The sequence below is a fragment of the Pseudorca crassidens genome, chromosome 9 (genome assembly GCF_039906515.1).
Source record: "Pseudorca crassidens isolate mPseCra1 chromosome 9, mPseCra1.hap1, whole genome shotgun sequence".
In the NCBI taxonomy this organism is placed as follows: domain Eukaryota; kingdom Metazoa; phylum Chordata; class Mammalia; order Artiodactyla; family Delphinidae; genus Pseudorca; species Pseudorca crassidens.
The window spans coordinates 10,346,915-10,371,900 of NC_090304.1; the positions used below are offsets into that span (position 1 = coordinate 10,346,915).

Below are 24,986 nucleotides of genomic sequence, written 5' to 3' on the forward strand. Positions count from 1 at the left end.
GCGTCCCCCTGGGCCACTGTCCGCGCGCGGGCGCAGCCCAGGAGGTCCGGACAAAGGGACAGCAGCTTGTGCTCTGGGCGGGTGCCCGTTCTGCGCCCCTGGCCGGGGCTGTCCTGATTGGGATCTGGCGGGGGGAACGGAGATCCAGGCGCTAGGTGAGCCGCACTGAGTCCCGTGGAGCCCCGATCCCTGGCGAAGGGACCCCGGGACGTGCAACCTGGTCTCCGGACTGGCTGGCTTTCGCTCCCGAACGTGCCCGTGGCTCTGCCTAGGCAGTGCCTGGCCTGCCCCGCGGCTCTGGCCGCTCTGAGGCTGGGGGCTTTCCCTGTGTACAGGCTCTGCGCACGCCGTGGACCTTGTAGCCGCCGGGGTCTCTTTGGGTTATGTTTCGGTTTCCGCCTGTGTGTGCGCGCGGGCGGGGGTTGGGTGTTTTGCCCCTTTGCTTTCCCGATTGATGTCGCCCTCCCCTAGCGTCTCCTCCCGGCGGAGGCCGGGCCGCCGCGGGCCGAGCGCGTGTGTGCGTGATGCTCCGAGCTAGGGAACACGGTGTCAGCGGGCGGCCTGGCCCGCGGCCACGGCCTCGGGGGCGCGCGGGGGGGCGGCCCCGCCAGGCTCGCAACTCGCACGTGTGTTCCGCAGCCACCGCCAGTTCCTGCTCAGATCGGCCCGGCTCCGCGGCGTGTCAGAGCCTTCCTGCCTGCCACCTGTCTCCCCGTCACCGCCCGCCCTAGGTTCCTTGGGGCGCTCTGGCGGGCGCTCGGCCCCTGCCCACCTGAGGGTGAGGCTCCACCAGCCTCCCGGGAATCCTTCCATCTGCCGCTTTGGTGGCACCCCTGTCCCTTTGAGAGCCCCATCTGAGGAGCAGGAGCTGCCGGCTTCTCCTTCCCAAGCTGCTGCCCTAATCGCTCCAGCGAGGGCAGCGGGTGAGACATCCCTGCTGCATCCCCCACCCACTTCCAGGGCCCCTTCTTCTGTGATGACTTCAGACAGCGAAAAGGCTCTTGGAGGCTCCAGGGACAGTTTTCTGCAGACGTTTCTGTTTTGCCATGTGTCCTGAGTTTCTCTTTCTAGAATATTTGTCACTTTTGACACAGATTATTCTCCCGCAGAGCAGACTGGGTCTTTCCATTCACGTCCCCAGTGCCTGCTGCCGTGCCTGGCACATCATGGGTGCTCTATAGAACACAGTTGGGAAGGGTTTTCTTTTCTCTCTTTTTTTTTTTTTTTTTTTTTTTTGCGGTACGCGGACCTCTCACCGCTGTGGCCTCTCCCGCCGCGGAGAACAGGCTCCGGACGCACAGGCTCAGCGGCCATGGCTCACGAGCCCAGCCGCTCCGCGGCACGTGAGATCCTCCCAGACCGGGGCACGAACCCGCGTCCCCTGCATCGGCAGGCGGACTCTCAACCACTGCGCCACCAGGGAAGCCCGGGTTTTCTTTTTTTTTTAATTAATTAATTAATTTTTGGCTGCGTTGGGTCTTTGTTGCTGCGCGCGGGCTTTCTCTAGTTGTGGTGAGCGGGGGCTACTCTTCGTTGCGGTGCGCGGGCTTCTCACTGCGGTGGCTTCTCTTGTTGCAGAGCACTGGCTCAAGGTGCTTGGGCTTCAGTAGTTGTGGCACGCGGGCTCAGTAGTTGTGGCTTGCGGGCTCTAGAGCGCAGGCTCAGTAGTTGTGGCCCACAGGCTTGGTTGCTCCGTGGCATGTGGGATGTTCCCGGACCAGGGCTCGAACCCGTGTCCCCTGCATGGGCAGGTGGATTCTTAACCACTGTGCCACCACGGAAGTCCCTGGGAAGGGTTTTCTTTTCCCTATTCTTTTGCAGCAGGATTCCCAGTTCAAACCAGGCTGGACTTCATCATCCTCTGCCCATCCCATCCCAGAACCAGTTCTAGTCATCGTCTCTGTCCCCCTCCAGGCCCGTGGACATGCAGCTCCTGTCTAGAACATTCCTCCATTCTCACCGGCTGCTCCTACTCTCTCTCCAGCCTCAGCCTAGGAAACCTCCCCTGAGCTCCTTGGGCCTCCATAGCCTGTAATGTTCTGGCACTTGTCCTGCTATGTTGTTATACCTGGTTCCTTGTCCGCCCCTTGAAGGTGGGGAAAGTGGCTTGTTCACGGCTGGACTGCCTCACCCAGCCTCGAGCACACTGGATTCCCCTTCACTCCTTTGGGCAGCTCACTGATGCCCCCTCCCCCATCCCAGAGATGTCACCTGGGGAATGACTTCTCTCCAGTTCCCCCTTTTTCTTTACTGTTGGCTTCCCTTCTCAACCTTTCCCTCAACAGCCATTTATTAAGTACCTATGATGTGCCAGGTGCTGCCCTTGCTGCGGAGTTGAAGAAAAAAGATGAAGCCCCTGTCCTCAGCGAGTGGTAGGGGAGCCAGGCAATGAACAAATCAACAAACTAATAAGTAATTTAATGTCCCAGGAAGCAAGTGTTATGAAGCAGTATAAAGCAAGGTACGGGTGGACAAGTAGGGCCTCTCTGAGAAGGTGACATAAGCAGAGAGACCTTTTACAGGAGTGGGGGAGCTGTGTGTGTCTGGGGAAGAACGTTCCTGACAGAGGGGACTGCAAGTGCAAAGGCCCTGAGGTAGCCATCCCTGCGGCTCTTCATCCACTGCGGTCTTCTATCCTCAGCTCTTAGACCCTCTTTGCTCTGTGTCCACGTGGCAGGCATCTGTAGGAGACTAGTGTCTGTTCTCTTATACCTTTGTCTTTGTCCTGCCTCCAGAAGGGACTGACTGTCTGAGTCATTTTTCTATGGAAACTTCCCATTGTCCTCCCGAGGAGTGGGGGGTGGAGGAGGTCTCCAGAACTGTTTGTTGACTGACATACTGACTGGCTGGGAGGCTTTCACTGCCCAGTAGATGAATCCTCCCCTTGGTACAGAATGTGGAAGGTGCTCTCTCCTCTCTTGCAGACGCCGGCTGGGCCCCCACGTCTGCCTCTCGGGGTTCGGGAGTGGCTGCTGCCCTGGCTGGGCGCCCTCCATGGGCAGTGGACACTGCACCCTTCGTAAGTGCCTGTCCCCATGCCCCAAACATCCTCCACAGCAGGGCGCTCATTCCCTGGGCTTGCCTGAGGGACAGATTGGGGGCCCCAGTCCCCAATCCCTCACCTGTCTTTATCCTCTCAGCCCTCTGCTCCTTTGGCTGCGGGAGTGGCATCTGCATCGCTCCCAATGTCTGCTCCTGCCAGGATGGAGAGCAAGGGCCCACCTGCCCAGGTAACTGGGGGCGGGCAATGGCTGATGGGAAGAACTCTATTTACACTGAGAATGTGCCAGGCACTGGGCAGTTGTGCCCTAGCATATATCATTTTCAAACAACCCTATTAGGTAGGCATTCTCATTCCCATTTTATAGATGATGAAACTGAGGCACAGAAGCTAGTGTCTCGCCCAGGGTTACACGGCCAGTAAGTGGCAGAGCTGAATTTAAACTCAGGCCTGTTTGCCTCCAGAGCCCCCTTCCCAGCAGAATTTAGGAGGAGCCAGGGAAGGCGGGGGCGGCTGGGACTGTGAAGTGGCGCATGCTCACAGGTGCGGTGCCTGTTTCAGAAGCCCATGGACCCTGTGGGGAGTACGGCTGTGACCTCACCTGTAACCATGGTGGCTGTCAGGAGGTGGCCCGAGTGTGTCCCGTGGGCTTCTCGATGACAGAGACAGCTATCGGCATCAGGTGTACCGGTGAGAGGCGTGGGAGCAGCGGGGAGGGGGCAGGCGGGAATGAGGTCCCTTCCCTGTCCTCCCAGGACGGTCTCCGGAGAGATGCCAGAGCAAAGCTGAGCCACGAGCAGCTCTGAAGTTTAAGAGTGAGCAGGCAGGCAGGCAAACACAAGAAATATGCCCCTTCTGCTATCTCACAAATACTTATTGAGCACACCTCGTGGACCGGGGACTGAGCTGGGGCTGGGGTTACGAGGGCAGTCCCTGCTCTTATGTTGCTTCAGAATGTGAGGCAGGGAGGCAAGTAAGGACAATGACAGTCCCCCCCATAATGGGGCCATCACCTGTGGAGTGCACAGTGCCAGGGCCCACAGGGGCACAGGGAACCGGACTGGAGGTGGGCATGACCGCAGAAAGCCTCCCTCAGGAAAGTGACATTTGAAAGATGAGCCGAGAGAAACTCAGTAGTTATTTTGTAAAAGTATTACTGGTTCAGCATTTAAAAAATTCCCTGTGCACAGTCTGTTACTGTCCCCAGAGGCAGCCACCGTGACCAGTTTCTTACCTATCTTTCCGGAGAGCTTGAAAGCCTTTTTAAATTTTTTTAATTTGTATTTTTTAAAAGTAACCTTTCTTCCCCTGAATATAAAAGTAAAAAATAACTTCTTTTGGAACATCTGGAAAGTAAAAGAAGGGTAGAAAGGTGAAAATAAACCTGTCCCAGAAGTCCCTACCCAGAGATATTTGTTAGAAAATGAAGTTATTTTTTTTCCCTGCCCTGTCCCCTGGGTGTGTAGGTGTTTGTGAGAGTGTATGACTGTGGGTATATGTGTGTCAGGCGTGCCCATCTGTCTGTTTTATAAAATTGGGATCATACCTTATCTATAGTTTTCGTTCATTATTTTTCTCGCTTAACTTTGTCTTGCGAGTAGGAAATAGTCCTTATAGCATCATTTTTTTTTCAGATAAAATATTATAGGTTTATTTAAAACTTAATTCTCACCTTGAGCATGCAAAATACAAACTCCACAAAATGTTCACTTTTTTACTTTATCGTTTACAAATATGCAAAATAGATGTTTGCTTAAATTTATATTACGTATTTATTAAGGCAAGGAACTGTATAGAAAAAACATTTGTTCTGCTTAAGGCACACTTGGGAATAAACCATTGTACAAATTATTGCACATCTGAAACCACAGTGCCTAACAGACTGTCTGCATAAAAAGGTTAAAGTAAACCGTGTGTATTTACCTGACTTAGGTCATAAATGTAGATCGGAGGACAAAAATAGATTCTCCTTGTCAAAGTGTGCAGCAGTTTGAGAACTTTGGCCTCATTTGGTACCTTTAGAACCAAGACTCACCGAGCACCATCGTGTAGGCTATTAAAACACATTTTCTGTACCTGAATTTCTTCCTCTTCTTCTAAGATCGTAATAATGGCATTTAGAAGGCAAAGAGAATACAAGGTGATCTATATGTTTATATTGCATCGAAACAATTCAAGGGATTCTGGTCTTCCCTCCCCCCAGTTCAGGGATCTAATTTATACCCTGATATCCACAACTTCCAGTCACCCCCTTGGCGTTTTGTAAGTCCAAGAATATATATTCAAGTTGGATTTAGAATTGGAATGATAGAAGATCCAGTCACAGACCCCATCTGTTCTTTGTCATTTGGTTTCCTCATGTCTCCTGATTATCCATTCACAAGTTGACTTGTTGGGAACTTGACCATGATTGTAGTGCTTTCCAACTGGGTTCCTCCCCTCACCGGGAAGACAGTGTGAAAGGTAAAAAATTCTGAATTCTCGTCTGCCAGTGTGGGTCATATCCACTGTTTGGGGATTTTAAAGTGCCTCTTCGTGTGTAAGGCGAGGTGGTCTGACCTCGAAAATGCCCGGTCGCACTAATGGCACTGGAAGGGGCGGTGCCCGGTGTGTTTGCCGTAGTGCCTGGTCAGTTCATCTGAGCGGGCAGATTTCCACCCACGGCTGTCCCAGTCACAGTGGTAAGGTTTCTCACCTGTGTGGGTTCGCAGGTGTGTCTTGAAATGAGAACTTTTCCGGGGCCACGACCTTCTCCCCCTCTTTGGCTTGGGCTCCTCCAGCATGCAGGAACTGGGTGGCATGAGCTCTCGGTAATGGAGCGGTGGGACCTGCGGCTGCATCTGGTCGGGCAGGAAGGGAGGGTAGTTGGGCCCGGGGTGGGGATGGAAGCCCGGGGGTAGTGGCAGGGCAGGATGACAGTCCCTGCTGCTCAGCATACAACATCATTTTGAACGGCTGCAGATGTAGTTGCTATAATCTAAGTACCCAGTTCTGTGCTATCCGTCCTTAGCTTGTCTGCAGTGTTTCACTGCTACAAATAATGCTGCGATAAAGAGGCTTCTTGTCAGCCCCTCTGACTATTCCCAGAAAGAGAACTATTGGGTCAAGGGTCCCATGAAGGAGTTTTGGTGCTCGCCCCCCCCCCCCGCACCCCTTCCAGAAGGTTGAAGTACTTTCCAGACACACTTCTCATTGCAGAGGCAAACTGGACCAAGGAAAAGCCAGAGACCAATGTCAAAGCAAGTGCAGGGAAGTGGGGCCCTGGCCACCATCACAAGGGGCCCAGTGGGATCGGGTGAATCAAGGTGGGCTTCTTAGAAGTGGTGGGTGTGGTCCCAAAGGTACCTGCGTGGGAAGAGCAAGAAAGAATGGAGGTGACCAGCAGGCATGGGGGCCAGGGGGTGGGAGGGAGGCTCGAGTGGGCAGAGTAGACTGGAGTGGGCAGAGCTGACCTCGTAGGTCCTCATGGTTCTGAGATAGGAAGGGCTGCCTTGAAGCCGGGCTGGGGAGATCTGTCTCCCAGCCCCCTCCCCCCTCAGGCCTGAACCTCCCTAAAGCACTACTTGGATCCAGTCACCCCACCCCGGGCAGAAGCTTCGGGACTCCTTTGCGCTCTATCGCTGAGCCTTTACCCACCACCTCTCCAGCTCGGCCTCACGCTGCCCCGGCGGGAACCTGAGCTTCAGCCAGACTGGGCTCCCGGCGGTCCCTGTGCTTCCCGGAAGCTTCTCGGACACTCTGCGCTCTATGGGCCCCCCTCCTGATGCCTCCTGGTCCTCTCAGCCCACCTCCCTTCCAGCACACACCTGCCGTGGCCAGGCGGTCCCTGGTAGGGCGCATACCGCCGGCTGCACGCCGGCCTCTCATGGGTGTGTGTCGTGGTTGTGTGTTGTGGCTCCTACGTTCTCAGGCTGCAGCCATCTGGAGAGTCAGCACTGTGCCTTAGTGACATTTGTGTCCTCGGCAGCCCCCTTCCAGGTCTGCTGCACGCAGGCGGTGCTCAATAAGCATTTAAGGGAATTTAACCAGCCTTCCTGCCCATTTCCCCTGCCCTTTTGGGGTTGCCCTGCAGGTGGGACCACTGGAAATAGTTCTGTCTCAGCCAGCCTCTCCGTTGTCTGTTCTGCGTGGGTCAAAAAGAGACCTGGCCCTTCGGCCTCTTCTTTCTGGGGGCATCCCTAAAGCTGTATGACTTACCCGGTGCCTTCTTTCTTCCTGGGGTGGGGGTGGGTTCCACCCTGCTGAGGGCAGGCCCCGAGTGGGCACAGGGTCCTCGTGGGGTGCATATTCTCCCCACACCCGAACCACGTTCAGCGTGAGCTATGCAAGAGTGTTTCCTCGCTCCCCAGACATCGATGAATGTTTAAGCTCCTCTTGTGAGGGCCACTGCGTGAACACGGAAGGCGGGTTCGTGTGCGAGTGTGGGCCGGGCATGCAGCTGTCTGCTGACCGCCACAGCTGCCAAGGTGAGTGGCTCTGGAAGGGGTAATGATGGTGCCGTCGCCACCGTCGCTAGGCTCTGGTGCTGACCTCAGGGCCCTGCCAGGCCCAACGCGTGCTCTCCAGGCATGATTGCGTTTCAGCTTCACCACAGCCCTCTGAGGGAGATGCTGTTCTCATCCTCACTTCCTGGATGAGGCTTGCCCAAGGCCATTCTGTCAGTAGGGGCAGATGGAGTCAGCTTGCATGCGGGCGCGTCTGATGCCAGGGCCTTTGCTCTGGACCACGACTCAGGAGAAACTGCTGCTGCCATCACTGTAGGGTAGGGGGGTGGTGGGGGTGAGGGGAGAGGCCGAGACTAACCAGAAGGAGGAGGCCACTGAGCTGGGGGAAGGCTGAGGGGGCAGGTGACACGTCCCGGGGGCTCTGTGGGAGAGCCGAGCTGCGACAGAGTCACCTCAGCCACCTGCCGGGGTGCTGGGCCGGGCTCTGGAGACACACAGCCAAGAAGAAAACATCCTGCCCCCCAGCGACCTCCCCACTCCCCCCACCCCCGGTCTGGTGGGAGGGGAAGAACAATGCGGTTGGGTCGAGGGGCTAAGTGCTGTGGGAACCCAGGGGAGAGAAGGAATCTTTTCTCCTAAGTGAACAGGATGAGCGAGACCTTTTAAAATAATGACTCATTCCTTAAAAATGATTTTTATTTACAGAAATTACGTCAGGAAACATTCTCTCTTTAACAAGGCAGCTAAGACAGAAGCTCCCCTTGATACTGTGGTATCATTTTCTGGGTGTTTGAAATTTTCATAAATTATTTTAAAAGTTTTTCTTTTTTCTTCGATACGTGGGCCTCTCACTGTTGTGGCCTCTCCCGTTGCGGAGCACAGGCTCCGGACGCGCAGGCTCAGCGGCCATGGCTTACGGGCCCAGCCGCTCCGCGGCATGTGGGATCCTCCCGGACCGGGGCACGAACCCGTGTCCCCTGCATCGGCAGGTGGACTCTCAACCACTGTGCCACGAGGGAAGCTCTTTAAAAGTTTTAAAAGTCATGGCCCTAGCCCCAGGCCATCTCTCCCACGCCCAACCTCTATGCTCCCTAGAGAATAGCCCTGGTGTCTTAGTATCTGCTTGGGCTGCTATAACAAAATAGCACAAACTGGGTGGCTTAAACAACAAAAATGTATTCTCACAGTTCTGGAGGCTGGGAAGTACAAGATCACAGTGTTGGCCCACTCAGTTACTGGTGAGGGCTCTCTTCCTGCCTTGCAGACAGCTACCTTCTCTTTGTGTCCTCACAAGGCAGAGAGAGAGCAAGCTCTCTCATGGCTCTTCTTCTAAGGGCAGTAATCCCATCGTGAGAGCCCCACCCTCAAGACCTCATCCAAACCTAATTATGTCCCAAAGGCCCCACCTCCTAATATCATCACATTGGGGGTTAGGGCTTCCATTTATGAATTTGGAGGGAACGCAGTTCATCCATGGCACTTAGTTATCAATCTGATGAGTGCCCTGCCTGCCTCTCCCCAGTATGTGTACGTACACACACGTGCACTTACGGAGAGATGACGATAAGAGATGGGTGGCTTACAGTTGTTGAACTCCTGTATTCCTGGCACCATGCTAAGCATTTAACATGCATTTTCTCAATTTTGTCCTCAAAATTGTCCTATGAAGTTGGTACTGTTTATTTCCATTTTCCTGGTAGGAATACTGAGGCTTAAAGAAGTTAACTTTCTCAAGATCACATTAGGGCTTCCATGTGAACCCAGTCATTCTTCTGCCTGCTTTTTTCCCTTCAACAATCTGTCATGAAAATCTCTTCACATCAGGGTCAACAGACTTGCTTTATCCTTTTCAGCTACTACCTGGTACTTCGCAGTGCAGATATCCCGTAGTTTACTAACTCTTCTCTTACTGATGAACATGCAGATCATTTCCAGCTTTTTCCCAATTTCAAACAATGGCTTGGGGAAGCTTTGACAGAGGAGGTAGTATAGAAGCTGAGTTTTGAGGTATGAGTAGGAGTTTTCCAGCCAGACAAGATGGGAAGGTATTCCAAGCAGATAGGAGAACATGGGCAAAGGGGGAGGGCCACAAGAGCATGGTGCCTTTGGAAGATGGGAAGAATTTGGGCCAGAGTAAAGGTGAGGGGCAAGGAGAGAGGTGGGAAAGGCAGCCCAGGACTCGTGGTGCTGCATTGGTGCTTGTGGGAGCCTTGGAGGGAGTTTAAGCAGAAAGTGGCCTGATCAGAGGTGCCCTTTGGTCAGAACATCCTGGGGGCTCTGTAGAGGGTGGCTTGGGAGGAGCACAGGAGGGGCAGAGAGACACACAAGGCTGTTGTTATCCCCTAGGCCAGAGACAAAGCCCAGGGCATCTGGGCTAGGGTATGGCAGTGAGGGTGGAGAGAAGTGGGCTGGTCCAGGGAGGACTTAGGAGTTGATAGACTAAATGTGGGTGGTGAGAAGGAGAGGGGTTACGAGTCGGGTAGGAGATAGTGATGAGAGAGGTAGGTAGAGAGGACCACCTATTTCCAAAACTCCACGGGGAAATGAGCTCCAGCTGTGTCCTGTTCCCTTCCAGACACTGACGAATGCCTTGGGACCCCCTGCCAGCAGAGATGTAAAAACAGCATTGGCAGCTACAGGTGTTCCTGTAGAACTGGCTTCCATCTGCACGGCAACCGGCACTCCTGTGTAGGTAAGGCAGGGGACCCTGTTGTCTTCACGCTTAGGCTGCCAATCAGGAAGACGGACAGGGCGAGCCCAGGGACAGGGAAAGGTCAACAGTCTGGACCTCCTGGTTCCCTGGAGCCGGCAAGCGCTTGAGCCTTTGCTCAGAGCCTGCCTTTCCCTGGGGTTGGCGTGGCTCCTAATGGAAGACCCCGTCTCGGACTTTTCCTGGCCACATGCCACTTTCATCCTGTTATGTTCCTCTTCTACCCTCTCCCAGATACACCCCAAGGATTCCTCTCTGCTCACCCATTTTCTTGGCTGCCTTAGCTCCCCTTGGTAAATAAAGCACGTTATGTCTTTGTTCCTCTGGTTTAGAAGGAGACCCCTGTTTTCTCAGCCCATTGCAGAAATTTCCAGAAAGGGATTGGCATGTTTGGCTTGAGCTCGGCTCATGGGTTGAAGGTGGGATCCCATGGGCCTGAAAAAAGACCTTGTTCTAGCAGAGCTGGGTGTTTGTCCTGAAGCCTGCCCTGAGCAGTGTGGTCATTTTTTGAGACTCTTTTTTCAGAAGGGCCCATAGCACCTGATGCCCAACAGTGGGTTGGTGGAAGGTTTGGAGGTGAGATTCCCAGTGGGGCCCATCCCCACCAGCCAGCACTTAATCATTGCTGCACAGTGCTGGGGTACGAGTCACTGGTGCATTCATTAAATGCCTGCTGGATGTATGAACCTTCCAAGGAGACTAGCGCTAGACTTCAGCCCCATTCCCAGACATCTGAGCCACACTGGCACCCTGGGGCAGGTAAGGACCCCATAAGAACATGGCAGGGAGACTCCCCCAGCCTTTTGGGGTAAGGGATGGGGGAAGAAGGACTCGGTAGCCCCGATAAGGCAGCCGTCGGTAGCGAGGCTCTCCCGCAGATGTAAACGAGTGTCGGAGGCCACTGGAGAGGCGAGTCTGTCACCATTCTTGCCATAACACCGTGGGCAGCTTCCTGTGCACCTGCCGACCTGGCTTCAGGCTCCGAGCTGACCGAGTGTCGTGTGAAGGTGAGCACTGGGCCCCGCCACCCGGGGCTGGGCCCCGCCTCCGGTCCCCCAGGCCCCACCCTCCCAGACCGGGCCCCCTTCCTTCCCCCTGAATTTTTTTTCAGTTCATCTCGTTTGTTATTTCCAACATCCCCCTTTCATCCTTTCTGTCTCCTTCCACTTCTTTACCCATTCTTTTTTTTTTTTTTTTTTTTTTGCGGTACGCGGGCCTCTCACTGTTGTGGCCTCTCCCGTTGCGGAGCACAGGCTCCGGACGTGCAGGCTCAGTGGCCATGGCTCATGGGCCCAGCCTTTCCGCGGCATGTGGGATCTTCCCGGACCGGGGCACAAACCCGTGTCCCCTGCATCGGCAGGCGGACTCTCAACCACTGCGCCACCAGGGAAGCCCTCTTTATCCATTCTTTTATTTTCCTTTCACTGTTTCGCCAGCCCTACTGTTTCCCCCCAAAAAGTAAAAGGAAAAAAAAAAAAAACCACCAAAAAACAATGATAGAGGAACCTGTGACATAGGAGTCCCAGTAACCTGGGCTCACGGGGACACTTTGGACAGTGTGGTGTCAGATCTCTGCCATGAGTTAACAGCGTGCCTGTAATCGTCCATGTAATGTCGTGTCAGTACCGGAGGCATTCTTTCTAATCCAGGGCCAGTTTTCCATCGTGTAATCGCCCATGATGGCCTGAGCTCAGCCACCCCGTTTCCTCCTCCCAGCCCAACCAGTTTTCTCCCCGTCTCACTCTGATTTGTGACTCTCTTCCTTTTTGCTATCTCTCACCCTTGCCCCTCATCTGCCTCCTTCGCCGCCCTCGTTTTTTTTTTTTTTTTTTTTGCGGTATGCGGGCCTCTCATTGTTGTGGCCTCTCCCGTTGCGGAGCACAGGCTCCGGACACACAGGCTCAGCAACCATGGCTCACGGGCCCAGCCACTCTGCGGCATGTGGGATCTTCCCGGACCGGGGCACGAACCCATGTCCCCTGCATCGGCAGGCGGACTCTCAACCACTGCGCCACCAGGGAAGCCCCGCCCTCTTGTCTTTCTGTCTTTCAGACTGTTGGGCAGCTGCTGTCCATCTGCAGGGAAAATGTGCACTGTTCCTACGTGTGTGTGTGTTTGAGTGTGTGTGTCTCAGGGGAGGCATCCTCTTGGAAGCTGGCCTGTCTGCCATGGGCCCAGAGAGGACCCTGGGCCTTTCCTCCCCCTGAGCCTCTGCATCTCCTCCTGGGAAGCCATAGCTGGATAGGAGAGTAGGGGACACACTCCTGACTTGTCAGGAGTAGGGAAGGGTCACTCCCAGGTCGGATCCCTGAGGGCTTAGAGAAGGTCTGCGTGGTTCAGGAAAACCCGAGTCTCCTTTGCGGCCAGCGAGGAAGGGAAGGGAGAAGACTCTGATTTTGCTGCATATGAAGCAGCTGGACCTCCCGCATCGCCGGCGTGTGACTTCGGGCTGCTCGTGGTACTTTTTCATCAATCTTCTCCCCTGATCGTCACCGCAGCCCCATTAGTTTGAGGTTGAACTGGTGGTATTAGACCTATCATGTTGAAGAAACTGGCCCAGACACATTCAGTGATATGTGGTGGTAGGCCTGAGTCCACGCCCCTCGAATCTCGCCTCCTGCCCCTGCTGCCTCCCTGCAGACACCTCTGTGTTTCCGTTTCAGCTTTCCCCAAAGCCGTGCTGGCCCCATCTGCCATCCTGCAGCCCCTGCAGCACCCCCCTAAGATGCTACTGCTGCTTCCAGAGGCAGGCCGGCCCGCCCTCTCCCCAGGGCACAGCCCTCCTTCTGGGGCTCCAGGGCCCGCAACTGGAGTCAGGACCACACGACTGCCATCTCCCACACCTGCACTACCCACGTCCTCTGCTTCTGCCCTGACGCAGCTACTGTCTGCCCCAATGGCCACCCCAGTGCCTAGTCCCTCTCCGTTGGGGACCCTCAGACCTCCCTCACGAATCCAGGAGAAGGTGGCGGTGACCCCTTCCTTGCCCAGGGGCCCTGAGGCCACACAGCTGGCACCAGGGCCCTCTGCCTGTTGGCACCTGGGAGCCATGCATGAGTCCGGGAGCCGCTGGACAGAGCCTGGCTGTTCCCAGTGCTGGTGCGAGGTGGGTGTGAGGGGTCCCCCGGGCTTCCCTGGTCTGGTGTCTGGGGCGTTGTGGTGGCTGGAACTCCAGTTTCTGCTTCTAGGATGGGGAGGTGACCTGTGAAAAGGTGACGTGTGAAGCTGCTTGTTCTCACCCGATTCCCTCCGGAGATGGGGGATGCTGTCCATTGTGTACAGGTGGGAGCTGGTCTGGGGAAGGCTGTGAGTTTCTCACATGGTACTGCCTCTTCCCTTTCCTAGCCTTTCTGCAGCTGAAAGGCTGTTCTCCGACTTCCGTGTGTCACCTGAAGGGTGATCCCTGGGCCTAGCCCCCAGAGCTTCTGATTTAGCAGGTGCTGGGTAAGGCCCGGGAATTTGCATTTCTAACAAGTTCCCAGGTGATGTTGACGCTGCTGCTTCGGGGACCACACTTTGAGAACCACTGGTCTGTGCTCTCAAGGGGAACTTTTGACCTTCCGGGGATCCTTTTTGAGCTTCGTTCTTTCATTTATTCCTTCATTCAGCAAGTTTCTCCAGACCCACTCTGCAGTCCCCTCCCCTGCCCCTGTCCCCCTCCTACTGCAGGAGGAGTAATCGTTTATAAATTCTACCCCTGTTCTGATTCCCTCCCACAATCTGCTGACAATTTTTCATTTGCTTCCCATTGCTGTTAGGATAAAGACCTCAAATCTTACCAAGTCCTTCAGCAGAGCTCCTTAACACTCACCCTGCACGTGAATCGCTGGGAATCCTGTTAAAATGCAGATTCTCATTCAGTAGATGTGGGGAGGGGCCTGAGCGGCTACATTTCTATGAAGCTCCTGGTGGTAAGGTGTTGAGGTTGCTGCACTTTAAGCAGCAGTGAAAAAATCTTCCTAAGGGTTAAAATGAAAATGCAACTTACTGATTTTCTTAATGATAATTGTGATTTTTTACTGTGTCCCTACTGTGTACTAAGCCCTGAGTGTAAATTGCTGTGTACATTACATCTGAGGTTGTGCATCCTTCCAAGTCCCTGCAGGGCATGTGGTGGTATTTCCATTTTACAGTAAAGACAGCTGAGTCCCAGAGAGGTTGAGTGACACATCCAGGTCCAAAGCCACTCAGGTGACAGGCCAGGTTTGGCACCTGGGGCTGTCTGGCTGCCTTTCCTGCCTTATGGCAATAAAATGCCATGCTTTCAACACAGTTCTGGGTTTATCAGACATAAATGGGACCCTCCCAGGGCACCCTGTGTGGGTGTCTCCTGTAGTTCTCCAGGGGTCTTGGGACCACACCGTCCTGAGTACCTAGATCTGTCACTCCTGGGGCATCCGAGCCAGTGAGAGAAGGTTCCAGGTACATTATGCCTGGAAAAGTAATGAGACCTCAAGCTTCCTCTACTTTAAGAGGTCTGATGCCTCCACTCCTGTTTGTCTTTCAAAGGCTGTTTTCACAGTGGCGTCATCCGGGCTGAAGGGGACGTGTTTTCACCTCCCAACCAGAACTGCACTGTCTGTGTCTGTCTGGTGAGCATCACAAGATCCCTGAAGCCTCGTGGGTGTTTTCTTAACCTTTGGGGGTTTTAGAGGAAGGGGGAAAGACCGGATGTTAAAGGTGAGCTCGTTGAATGGAGGGAGAGTTCTCAGGTTGTGGATTTTGGTCGCAAGCTGTGGAATTTAAAAGCGTGGGGGATGGGAAACCCGTAGTGTGTGGAGTCAGGGAGGTTTTGCTGAGCAGAAAAGAGCCAACATGCAGACAGGGTCCATCTGTCTAGGAAGGGGAGGGGATGCAACTCCCTCGGAAACTTCCTACCAGGGAGGCCGTTTTTCTCTCCAGGCAAAATATTTGCCGGCACAATAAAGGTAGCCGCGTTGGGAGGGAGAAGGCTCGTTACCAGACTCAGCTTGTTAAGAGTATTTTGCTTGAGGCAAATTCACTCTTTCAAGAATAGTTATTAAGTTCCTACCGTGTGCCAGACCCAGCCAGAGGCTGTCCCTTGGATTGCATCGTGAGCACCCGGTGCATACCAGGCAGGGGCTTGGTATTTTCCATCTAGTTCCTCCCCCGAGGCTCCTGGTGGCTCTTCTGGGTCGGCTTTACAGTCCCCATTCTACAGGTGGAAAGACTGAGGCTGGGAGGTGGCAGAGCTGGGATTTGAGCCGTGGCCTTTCTGCATCCAAAGCCCAGGCTCTGCCCAGCAGCCCTCACTGCCTCTCATCTTTAAAAGCAGCCCTGGTCTGGCAGTGATGGCGGAAGCTGCAATGTAAAGGGGCGGGGCACGTAGATCGCTACCGCCGCCATTTTTGAGCCCTTCCTGTGTGCCACGCTTGTGAAGTGGCCAAGCGTTTTCGTGCCTGATCACATTTCACTCAATCCTCAGCAACCCCAGCAGAGGTGCCCTTTCCAGCTCATCTCACAGATAGGGAGACGGAGGCTCAGAGAGGTGACATACTCTGCCCAAAGTCACACGACTTGGAGGGGCAGACCCTGGACCTCAGGTCTGGCTGACTCCAAAGCCGGGGGCTTTTTTGTCTTAACTTCAATTTTTAAAAATTGAGTTTTAAATTTAACTCCTTGGCCAGTATTAGTCACTTGGTTCAAAACTCAGATGCACGGTAAGGTGTCTCTGGTGGAGGAACCTCTGTTCTCCACTTCTCAGCATCCTTCCGGAGCTTCTGTATGCCATGGGAGGGAATGCCATGGTGGGGGCAATGCCATGGGGGGCAGTGCCATGGGAGGCTAGGCTCGTCCATTTTCATGAGGAAGGCAGCGTGCTCTGCTGTCTGGTCTGCTCCTCGTCTTGGAAAGGGGGATGTTGGAAACTACACCATAATACATCCTGGTACTGGGCCCCAGCACCGTATCCTTGTGTGACCATGGTGGCATTTAAAGGTCTTGGATGGCTTCCCTTTTATTTATTTTTTTAATATTTATTTATTTGGCTGCACCGGGTCTTACTTGTGGCATGCGGGAACTTCGTTGTGGCATGCGGGATGTAGCCCTGACCAGGGATCGAACTGGGGCCCCCTGCATTGAGAGTGTGGAGTCTTAACCACTGGACCACCAGGGAAGTCCCAGGATAGCTTCCTTTAGGAGGCTTTCATGTGGGACAGGAATCCTGAGGGTGGTGTGAAATAGGGAACAAGCTGGTTCTGTTGGGCCTGACGGTCTACCCTCCCCCACCTGCACCACCTCTCACCTCCTCAGGCTGGAAATGTGTCCTGCATCTCCCCCGAGTGTCCTCCCGGCCCCTGTCAGGCCTCCCTGAAGTCGGATTGCTGTACTTGTGTGCCAGGTAAGGGACTCTTTGTGGGGAGAGGACAGGGTGAATTTAGCTTTTTTGTAAAAAATGACGGGGGTGGAGCGGTGTCTTTCGAGTATGTTTTTTTGGGGGGGGTGGTGAGTGGAGGAGAGAGGAAGGAGATTGATTTCTGCTTTAGAAACTCAGATCAAATGAAGCATTTCAAAGTGCCCGTTTTAATTGAGCACCTACTGTGTGCATAGTGGTTTGGATGCTAGATTGGGCTCACGGCCCAGCCTGCCCCCTGCTGGGGTTGGTGCCTTTAACACAGACAGGAAGGGGTTTGGGTCCACCCTTGGCGTGGCTCTGTCCCGAGACTGGGAGGGTGTCTCCCCTGCCCCACTAATGAGTTAGTCTTTTGTTAAAATGTGGTTCTCTTTCCTGAGATGACCTCATGGCCGTCACTGCTGGCTCTGGGCCGTTGTTCTGTGGGGCCCTTGCCAGTCCTGATCTCATTGAATCTGTGTGGTGCAGCCCTGAGGGAGTACTATTCATAGCCCCATTTTATAGATGAGGAAACTGAGGCTCAGAGAGGTCATCACTGTCCAAAGACACACCAATGAGTAAAGGAGCAGAGCTTGAACTCAAGCTTACCTGATTTCAAAGCTAGTGTTCTTATTAAATACTATTTTTCCCTTGACTTTTGAATGCTATTTTAATTTTATTTATTTATTTATTTTTGCCACGCTGCACGGCATGTGAGATCTTAGTTCCCCGACCAGGGATTGAACCTGCGCCCATGCGTTGGAAGCGCAGAGTCTTAACCACTGGACCACCAGGGAAGTCCCGAATGTTATATTAGTTTTAGTTAAAACATTTTTTGAACAGGCAATATACTCCCTGTGAGGTAGGAATTGTTAATTCCATTCTACAGATGAGAAAACTGAGGCTTAGGAGAGTTTAAGTATCTTGCCCGTAGTGAGTTGTGTGGCTGGGATTTGAACCCAGTGCCCTCTGATTAAAGCTAGGTGGGCCCCGGCAGGTTTTTTTTTTTTTTTTTTTTTTTGCGGTACGCGGGCCTCTCACTGCTGTGGCCTCTCCCATTGCGGAGCACAGGCTCCGGACGCGCAGGCTCAGCGGCCATGGCTCACGGGCCCAGCTGCTCCGCAGCATGTGGGATCCTCCCGGACCGGGGCACGAACCCGTGTCCCCTGCATCGGCAGGTGGACTCTCAACCAGTGCGTCACCAGGGAAGCCCCCGGCAGGTTTTTAAGGTTGTTTTTACCAGCAGGGATGGGGGAATCTTCAGATGAGAGGCTCTCACTGAATCCTCCCTGCCTCCAGGGGCTGGCAGCATTCCCAGACCTTCCTGTAGGTGTCTGGGGCCATCTTTTCTCATTTCTTCTTTTCTCTTACTCTTTAGTTATTCCGGGCTTCCCATCCTTCTTGGTTAAGGACCTTATTTTGCATGTGGTTCATTCTCTGTCAGTTTTTTTTTGGCCGCACCGTTAGGCATGTGGGATCTTAGTTCCCTGAGCAGGGATTGAACCCGTTCCCCCTGCATTGGGAGCTCAGAGTCAACCACTGGATGGCCAGAGAAGTCCCTCTCTGTCAATTTTTAACTACTGGTGTACCTTTAGGTGAGGGTTTGGAGGGGAGCAGCGATTGGGCTCTTGGGTGTGGGTGTGCCATGGAGTATTGTGGGGGTGTGTTTTCTTCCCAGAGACCCCCCCACCCATTTGCTCCCCCTTTTCTTTAGCTGCCCAAAGACCTTGAGCTGCCTCTTCCTTTCTCCTCCGCAGTGAGATGCTATTTCCATGGCCAGTGGTATGCAGACGGGGCTGTGTTCAGTGGTGGTGGTGACGAGTGTACCACCTGTGTCTGCCAGGTAGGGGGCTGAGTGGGTGGGTGCTGGGGAGGGGCAGGGCACACGACACTCTCAGGATGCCTTGACCAGGAGAAGAGGAGCTGCCATGCAGCAAAAGGGAAACTGAGGCGAGAAAGAGACTAAAGGGGCCTTAGCATTCACCAAGGCCTTCCCGCAGTCTCCTTGAAGTTCGTCCTTCAGCATTGCTATTTATAGAGCACCTACTGTGTGCCTGGGACAATGCTGGGTGCTGGGGACGCAGTTGAGCACAAGACAGCCCCAGCCCCCTCTGTCAGGGGCCCACAGCTAGGTGGGCAATGGACAGGGGAGCGGGGCTCTTAACCAGACTGTGGGCTTCAGGGAAGCCTACTTGGAGGGAGGGATGCTAAGCTGAGACCTGAAGGATAACTAGGACAGCCCGGTGAGGAGCTGAGACAGGTGTGCCCGGCAGAAGGCACTGCGTGAACAGAAGGCGGGAGGCGGGAGAGAGCAGGGCATGTTCTAAGGCCTGGGGGTGTGCATTCCGGCTGGAGCCCGGGCCGCGAGAGGGACTGGAAATGCGGCTGAGGCGGGGATCCTGTTTGGGCTGAGTTCCAAGAACAGGACCTGGGGTGGGCTTCTCGCGTAAGTGGTTTTCTGAAGGAGTGCTCGCGGGAGAGACTGGCTGGGGAAGCAGGTCAGGCAGGGGGAGGGGCCACGAGAAGGGGGGTCTCGGGCTGATGCCACGGGGAGCTCTGGAGTGTGAGTGGCACCGCAGAGGTGGGTGTGTCCAGAGGCCAGGGAGCTGGGTTCTTCTGCCCCCAGCATCAGGTGGTTGTAGGTACTTCCTTGCTCCCTGGGGAGTGGGGGTGAACGAACCATCCAGGCGCCTGGAGGACGTGACCTTCATCAGCCAAGGGGCCGTGCTTAGGGGAGGGGGTCTGCGAGGGGGCGGCGACAGCCTGTGCGTCAGTCTCAGTCGTGAAGGGCTTTGCCAGCCAGGCAGAGGGTTTGGACTTGGCGAGCTGCCCAGGGTTTGAAGTGGTGGAGTGTTGTGATCGGACTGGTGCCTGAGAAAGTTCTCTGGCTGCAGGTGAGAGTGCGTTGGAGTGAGAGCAGAAAGCTATTGCAGAGGTGAGGGGAAGAGGTTCTGGAGGCTTAAGCTAGGGCAGCCGGGGACCCAGCAGCCACGCAGCCGCCGTATTCCTGGGACCCTCTCCCAGCCTCACCCCAGCCCCCAGGGAAGGACTCACCGTTCCTTCCACTCTTGCTCCCTGGAGATCTGTCACTTTTTTTTTTTTTTTTTTTTTTTGCTGTACGCGTGCCTCTCACTGTTGTGGCCTCTCCCGTTGTGGAGCACAGGCTCCGGACGCTCAGGCTCAGCGGCCATGGCTCACGGGCCCAGCCTCTCCGCGGCATGTGGGATCTTCCCGGACCGGGGCACGAACCCGCGTCCCCTGCATCGGCAGGCGGACTCTCAACCACTGCGCCCCCAGGGAAGCCCGAGATCTGTCACTTTTAGGGGGATGATGGCAGCCTGCCAGCCTCCTCTTTGGCCCTCACTGGTTTGTGCCCCCTGGCTCTCTTCCAGAACGGGGAGGTGGAATGTTCCTTCACGCCATGTCCAGAACTGGATTGCCCCCGCGAGGAGTGGTGGCTGGGCCCTGGGCAGTGCTGCTTCACCTGCAGGGAACCCGCACCCATGACAGGTGAGGCCGCTTAGCCCTGCATCCCATGCTGTACCCAACACCAGGCCTGGATGCCCGAGCCGGGGGAGCCTGAGCTTCACCCGCTGAGACTGTGTGTGTGCGCGTGAGTGCTCTCTGTGTGTGTTGTGTGTGTCTGTGTGTGTGTCTGTGTGTGTGCTTTAAGTTTGTATGTGAGTGACATCTGTGTGTGAGCTTGTGTACACGTGTCTGTGTGTTTGTGTGGTATCTGTGTGTGTGTTTTTGAGTGTGTGTCCGTGTGTTTTTGTTGTGTGTCTGTTGTATCTGTGTGCGTGTGTCTGTGTGGGAGTGGTTTCTGTGTGTGTGAATGGCTATGTTTGTGGGGGTGTGTGGACGTGGACGTTTGTGTGAGCGGGCCTGTGTGTACCAGGCTCTTGTTAGGCAGGAAAATTCACTGACTGAGGGAGCCAGGCGGCAGCAGCAGGCAGCTCTGGGCCCAGTGGGTGGCTGCGTGGACTCAGTGTGAGTGAGCAGAGGTGTCTGTCTGTCCTTGCTGGGTGGCGCTGTAGGTCCCGCGGGCATTCAGGACCCTCCTCGGCACTTCTGCCCACTCGTCCTTTCTCCCCCGCTGTCCCCTGGCCAGGCTGCTCTCTGGACGACAACGGGGTTGAGTTTCCGGTCGGACAGATCTGGTCTCCCGGTGACCCCTGTGAGTTATGCATCTGCCAGGTGAATGACAACCTGCGCGCCTTCAGCTGCTTCCCCCGCCCTTCCCCGTCCCGGGCCGGGCATCCCTGCCCCTGCAGAAGTGGCGCCACCTCAGGCCTGTCCCAGTCTCGCTTCCATGCTATCACATCCCGTTTTTACAGAAGGGGCTGGGATCCAGGTTCTTCTGTCCTCGGTAGATTTTCAGGATGACAGAGCTTGGCAGTCTGTCTGTCGTAAGAGTGCTGTGTGACCCACTGTGCATGTGCGGGGAGCTGCTGGCCTAAGGAGCTGGAAATAGGATTCCCAGGAGCAGGTTTTCGCGGGGCACGGATAACAGAGGGAGCTGGGCAGCCCGAGGCCTAGTAGTTAAGGCCTTTTCCGTGAAATCGCGAGGCTTCCTCCATTAATGTGAGTCACGTGACCTTACCTCTTCGGAAGCGGGTGAGGGTGCATGAGTTTTGAGAGTCAGATTGACAGACACGCAAACACAGCTATTTACCAAGAAACGTGATCGTTTTAGCTCATGTTTAAGTACGGTCGGCTTTCCTTTCTACTTCAAGAGAGCTTTTAGTCGCTTGAGCTTAGAGCTTTATTTCTCAAAATGAGGTTCCTGCACTGGCTGTGTCGTTGGCGTCACCAGGGGAGCCTAGGTAGAACCTCAAGGCTGCCCAGGGCTCGGACGCAGAATCTGCATTTTAATCCCCCGGTGACTCGCGTGCACATGAGCGCGTGAGAAGCGCGCCCTTCAAGTCCCTTTGATGCACCATTTGTTAAAAAAGCCTTAGACCCTTAGAAAACTTGGAAACGTCTCATTGGAATCAGAGTGGGGAGCAGAGTACATCCGCTGCCCTTTTTCTCCTTCAGGACTGATCTAGGGCACTCACATTACAAGGAAATAACACAAAACTCCAGCTTCTTACGAAAAAAAAAAAGAAACTGGATATGGCGCTTTCATCTTCTGAAAGACATTTCCGGTGGAATAGCTTTCTATAAAAATAGGATTTTATTGGACTCCATAGATTTGGGGTGAGCCAGGGTTTCAGGGAAACTCTGAGAAGAGTTTGGATGAGGTTGTGGTGCAGCCTTGGCTGCTGCGGGGAAGGGACGGGAAGCCGAGGAGACCAAAACCCCAGCTCTGGGATATGGGAAGGCTTTTCTCTGGAAGGCTCACACCCCCTTTCCCAAGTAGCCAGTCCTCTTTGGGGGGACCCCTGCCGCTTCCCAGCTGCATCATGACGCCTCTTAGGTCAGGCTCCGGCCAGTTTGCAGCACCGTCCTTTCTTTTGGGGGCCCGTGGGGTGGGGAGGTGGGGACTGGCCTGGCAGGTGGGGTCTTGGTGAAGTTCTTCCTCCCTTCAGGCAGATGGTTCAGTGAGCTGCAAGAGGACAGACTGTGTGGACTCCTGCCCTCACCCGATTCGGATCCCCGGGCAGTGCTGCCCTGACTGTTCGGCAGGTAAGGCCCTGCCTGGGGGGCCGGGGATGGCATAGCACCCCTGGCCCCCACATCTGGGGTAACCCTGTATCAGGCTTCTCTGTGCAAAGCACCACACATGCTTCATCTCTGCTTATCCTCGCAACAACCCCATGGGGCAACCCCATTTTAGAGATGAGGAAACTGAGGCTCAGGGACGGAAAGCAGTTTGCTCAAGGGAGGCCCTGTCTGGGTGCTGGAAGCAGATATGAAGATATGCAGAGCTTGCAGCCTAGGTGGGGTGATAAAGGAACATACCTGTGAGACAATTAGAGAACAGGGAGAGGAAATTAAAGTGATCCTTTATGTGTTAATAGTAATTTTCACCTTTTCCATTATTTCAAGAGTGATATTTTATTATAGAACATTTAGAAGATACAGAAAGCAAAGAAAAAAATTAAAAAGGACCCATTATCACTGTTAACTTCATGGTTTTATCTTCCTAGTCTCTTTTTGTGATATAACGTCTATCTCTATAACATATCTGTAACATACATCTATGTCTATATATCTATCATGTCATAGATACATAGCATATCATAGTTGTATGTTATATCTTTTTTCTTCTTTTCTGGCCGAGCCACACGGCTTGGGGGATCTTAGCTCCCTGACTAGGGATGGAACCCCCACCCTTGGCAGTGAAAGTGTGGAGTCCTAACCACTGGACTGCCAGGGAATTCCCTATATATTTTTTCTTATAAAATGTTTCTCTACTGTCCCATCACCTGCTTTTTTTGTTTTTTAATACATTTATTTATTTATTTTTTAATTTTAGCTGCACTGGGTCCTTGTTGCTGTGCGCGGTCTTCCTCTAGTTGCAGCGAGCGGGGGCCACTCTTCATTGCAGTGCGCAGGCTTCTCATTGCGGTGGCTTCTCTTGTAGAGCATGGGCTCTAGGTGCGTGGGCTTCAGTAGTTGTGGCATGTGGGCTCAGTAGTTGTGGCTCGCGGGCTCTAGAGTGCAGGCTCAGTAGTTGTGGTGCTCGGGCTTAGTTGCTCCATGGCATGTGGGATCTTCCTGGACCAGGTCTTGAACCCGTGCCCCCTGCATTGGCAGGCGGATTCTTAACCACTGCGCCACCAGGGAAGCCCACCATCACCTGCTTTTATACGTACCAGTATGTGATAAATATCATCGAGGTGGCAGCACTCAGATGGGGCCTCTGTGGGCTTCGGGAAGCAGAGAGCGGAGCTGTAGGGGAGCCTCCTGGAAGGAGGGGTTTGGGATTCGACTGAGTGGAGAGGAGCAGAGAGGATGGCCGTGGTGCCTGGCACCCAGGTTGAGTCTCCGGGTCCCTCATCCTGATCCTGCCAAGTGAGGGGGTGGGAGGAACGGCTCCCTTCCCTGGGGGAGAACCTTGAAGTGAAGACACTATGATCCCTTTGCTGAATCCAGCGAGAAACAAGTCAGCACCCAATCCAGACATATGTTCTGTCCCTTCCCCAACCCCCTGGGCAAGTGTCTAGAGAGGCCATTCGCCTGACCTTTGCTGCCTAGAAACACCTTGGACTTTCTTCCTGGCAAAGACCAGCCGTCCCCTGGCTGGCCCTCACCACATGCTCTCTCTGGCAGGCTGCACCTACACAGGTAGAATCTTCTACAATAACCAGACCTTCCCGTCCGTGCTGGACCCGTGTCTGAGCTGCATCTGCCTGGTACGACCACCCAGACCCGACCCCTGTCTGCGGAAACTCCCCAGAAATAGCCAGCAGCTCCTGAACCCTGCAGGCAAAATCCAGAGACCTCCAAGAGAATGGTCACTTCTGGATCACGGTGAAAGCTGGCTTCCTTCAGCCCTGCCCGGGGTGATTCTTTACCCAGGGCCAGAGAAATACTTTTAACCCTGCCTGGCAAAAGTCCTCTGCTTCTGGGTGACCAGGGAGGGTCTTGGGGGCCTTACGGTATAAAATATGGCCCAGGGATTCTCCCTGAGAGTGGAGGTGAGGAACACAAACCCAGGACTCTGTACGGAATCTTTAATATGCTCACATTCTCGAGCCCCTGCCATGTGCCAGTCCCTGATCTCAGCACGACCTGTTAATTCATGGGGAATCCTGTGAGGTGGGTACCTCCATCCCCTAGCTGCTAGGTGAGACAGCCGGGCACAGAGAGCCCGCAACTAGTCAAGTGGAGTGCCGAGAATCAATTCTAGTCTCCTGAGTCTGCTTCAGACAGCACACTTTTACCCCTAAGCCATACTGCCTCTCAGTCTAAATGACAGGCATATCATTTAGTATTTGGAAAATGGAAAAAATAAGTCCTTATTGCTTGTCATGCTAGAAGTGTTTCATGCCTGTGGGGCTTCTTTGCTGGCGGTGGGTGAAAAGGGATGGGTCTGCAGAAAGATCGAGCAACTTGGGGTGAACATCTCTGGCCTCTGAGTGGCCCTGTTAGTTCACAGCCATGTGCTTTGGGGAGCTTTGGCTTCTGGGTCCTTCCCCCTAAGTTTTTGATGCTCAGCTTTCCTGGGAAGTTCATGGATTTGTTTGACAGGTAGCTGTTGACAGTTGAGCTCTGAGGACAAGGCTGGGCCTGGGGGGCTTGCGTTCTAGTGGGGGGACAGACTCTACCTCAGTCTGTTACCTCACCATGGACCTCTCACCTGACGTTGATGGTTCCGATGGGCACTTAATGGCTATGTGATGTGTCCTTCACGAGTGACCCATCAGCCCCCCAGAACAAAGGGCCTTCAGTGTTTTCTGTGTCCTGCAGCTGGGTTCGGTGGCCTGCTCGCCCGTGGACTGCCCCATCACCTGCTCCTACCCTTTCCACCCGGACGGGGAGTGCTGTCCAGTGTGCCGAGGTGAGTGGGACCAGCCACCCCTCGTG

At 54.3% G+C, this 24,986-nt stretch overlaps 1 protein-coding gene across 8 annotated transcripts in view; it reads left to right on the forward strand.

Moving 5' to 3' along the window:
- VWCE (von Willebrand factor C and EGF domains) overlaps positions 1 to 24,986 on the forward strand; it is a 34,444-nt gene that overhangs the window by 3,931 nt on the left and 5,527 nt on the right. For 2 of the 8 annotated variants that reach the window (XM_067748837.1, XM_067748839.1), the window contains exons 2-17: positions 2,925 to 3,019; positions 3,141 to 3,230; positions 3,563 to 3,691; positions 7,351 to 7,467; positions 10,022 to 10,138; positions 11,035 to 11,163; positions 12,820 to 13,262; positions 13,345 to 13,438; positions 14,666 to 14,748; positions 16,430 to 16,517; positions 18,266 to 18,351; positions 19,901 to 20,018; positions 20,620 to 20,705; positions 22,043 to 22,139; positions 23,730 to 23,812; positions 24,870 to 24,960. In XM_067748837.1, the coding sequence (XP_067604938.1) occupies positions 2,925 to 3,019; positions 3,141 to 3,230; positions 3,563 to 3,691; positions 7,351 to 7,467; positions 10,022 to 10,138; positions 11,035 to 11,163; positions 12,820 to 13,262; positions 13,345 to 13,438; positions 14,666 to 14,748; positions 16,430 to 16,517; positions 18,266 to 18,351; positions 19,901 to 20,018; positions 20,620 to 20,705; positions 22,043 to 22,139; positions 23,730 to 23,812; positions 24,870 to 24,960 (1,946 nt within the window). Of the gene's footprint in view, positions 1 to 18; positions 156 to 2,924; positions 3,020 to 3,140; positions 3,231 to 3,559; positions 3,692 to 6,648; positions 6,831 to 7,350; positions 7,468 to 10,021; positions 10,139 to 11,034; positions 11,164 to 12,819; positions 13,263 to 13,344; positions 13,439 to 14,665; positions 14,749 to 16,429; positions 16,518 to 18,265; positions 18,352 to 19,900; positions 20,019 to 20,619; positions 20,706 to 22,042; positions 22,140 to 23,729; positions 23,813 to 24,869; positions 24,961 to 24,986 lie in introns of those variants that run through there. The other 6 variants (XM_067748843.1, XM_067748838.1, XM_067748841.1 and 3 more) reach the window with 6 other exon arrangements.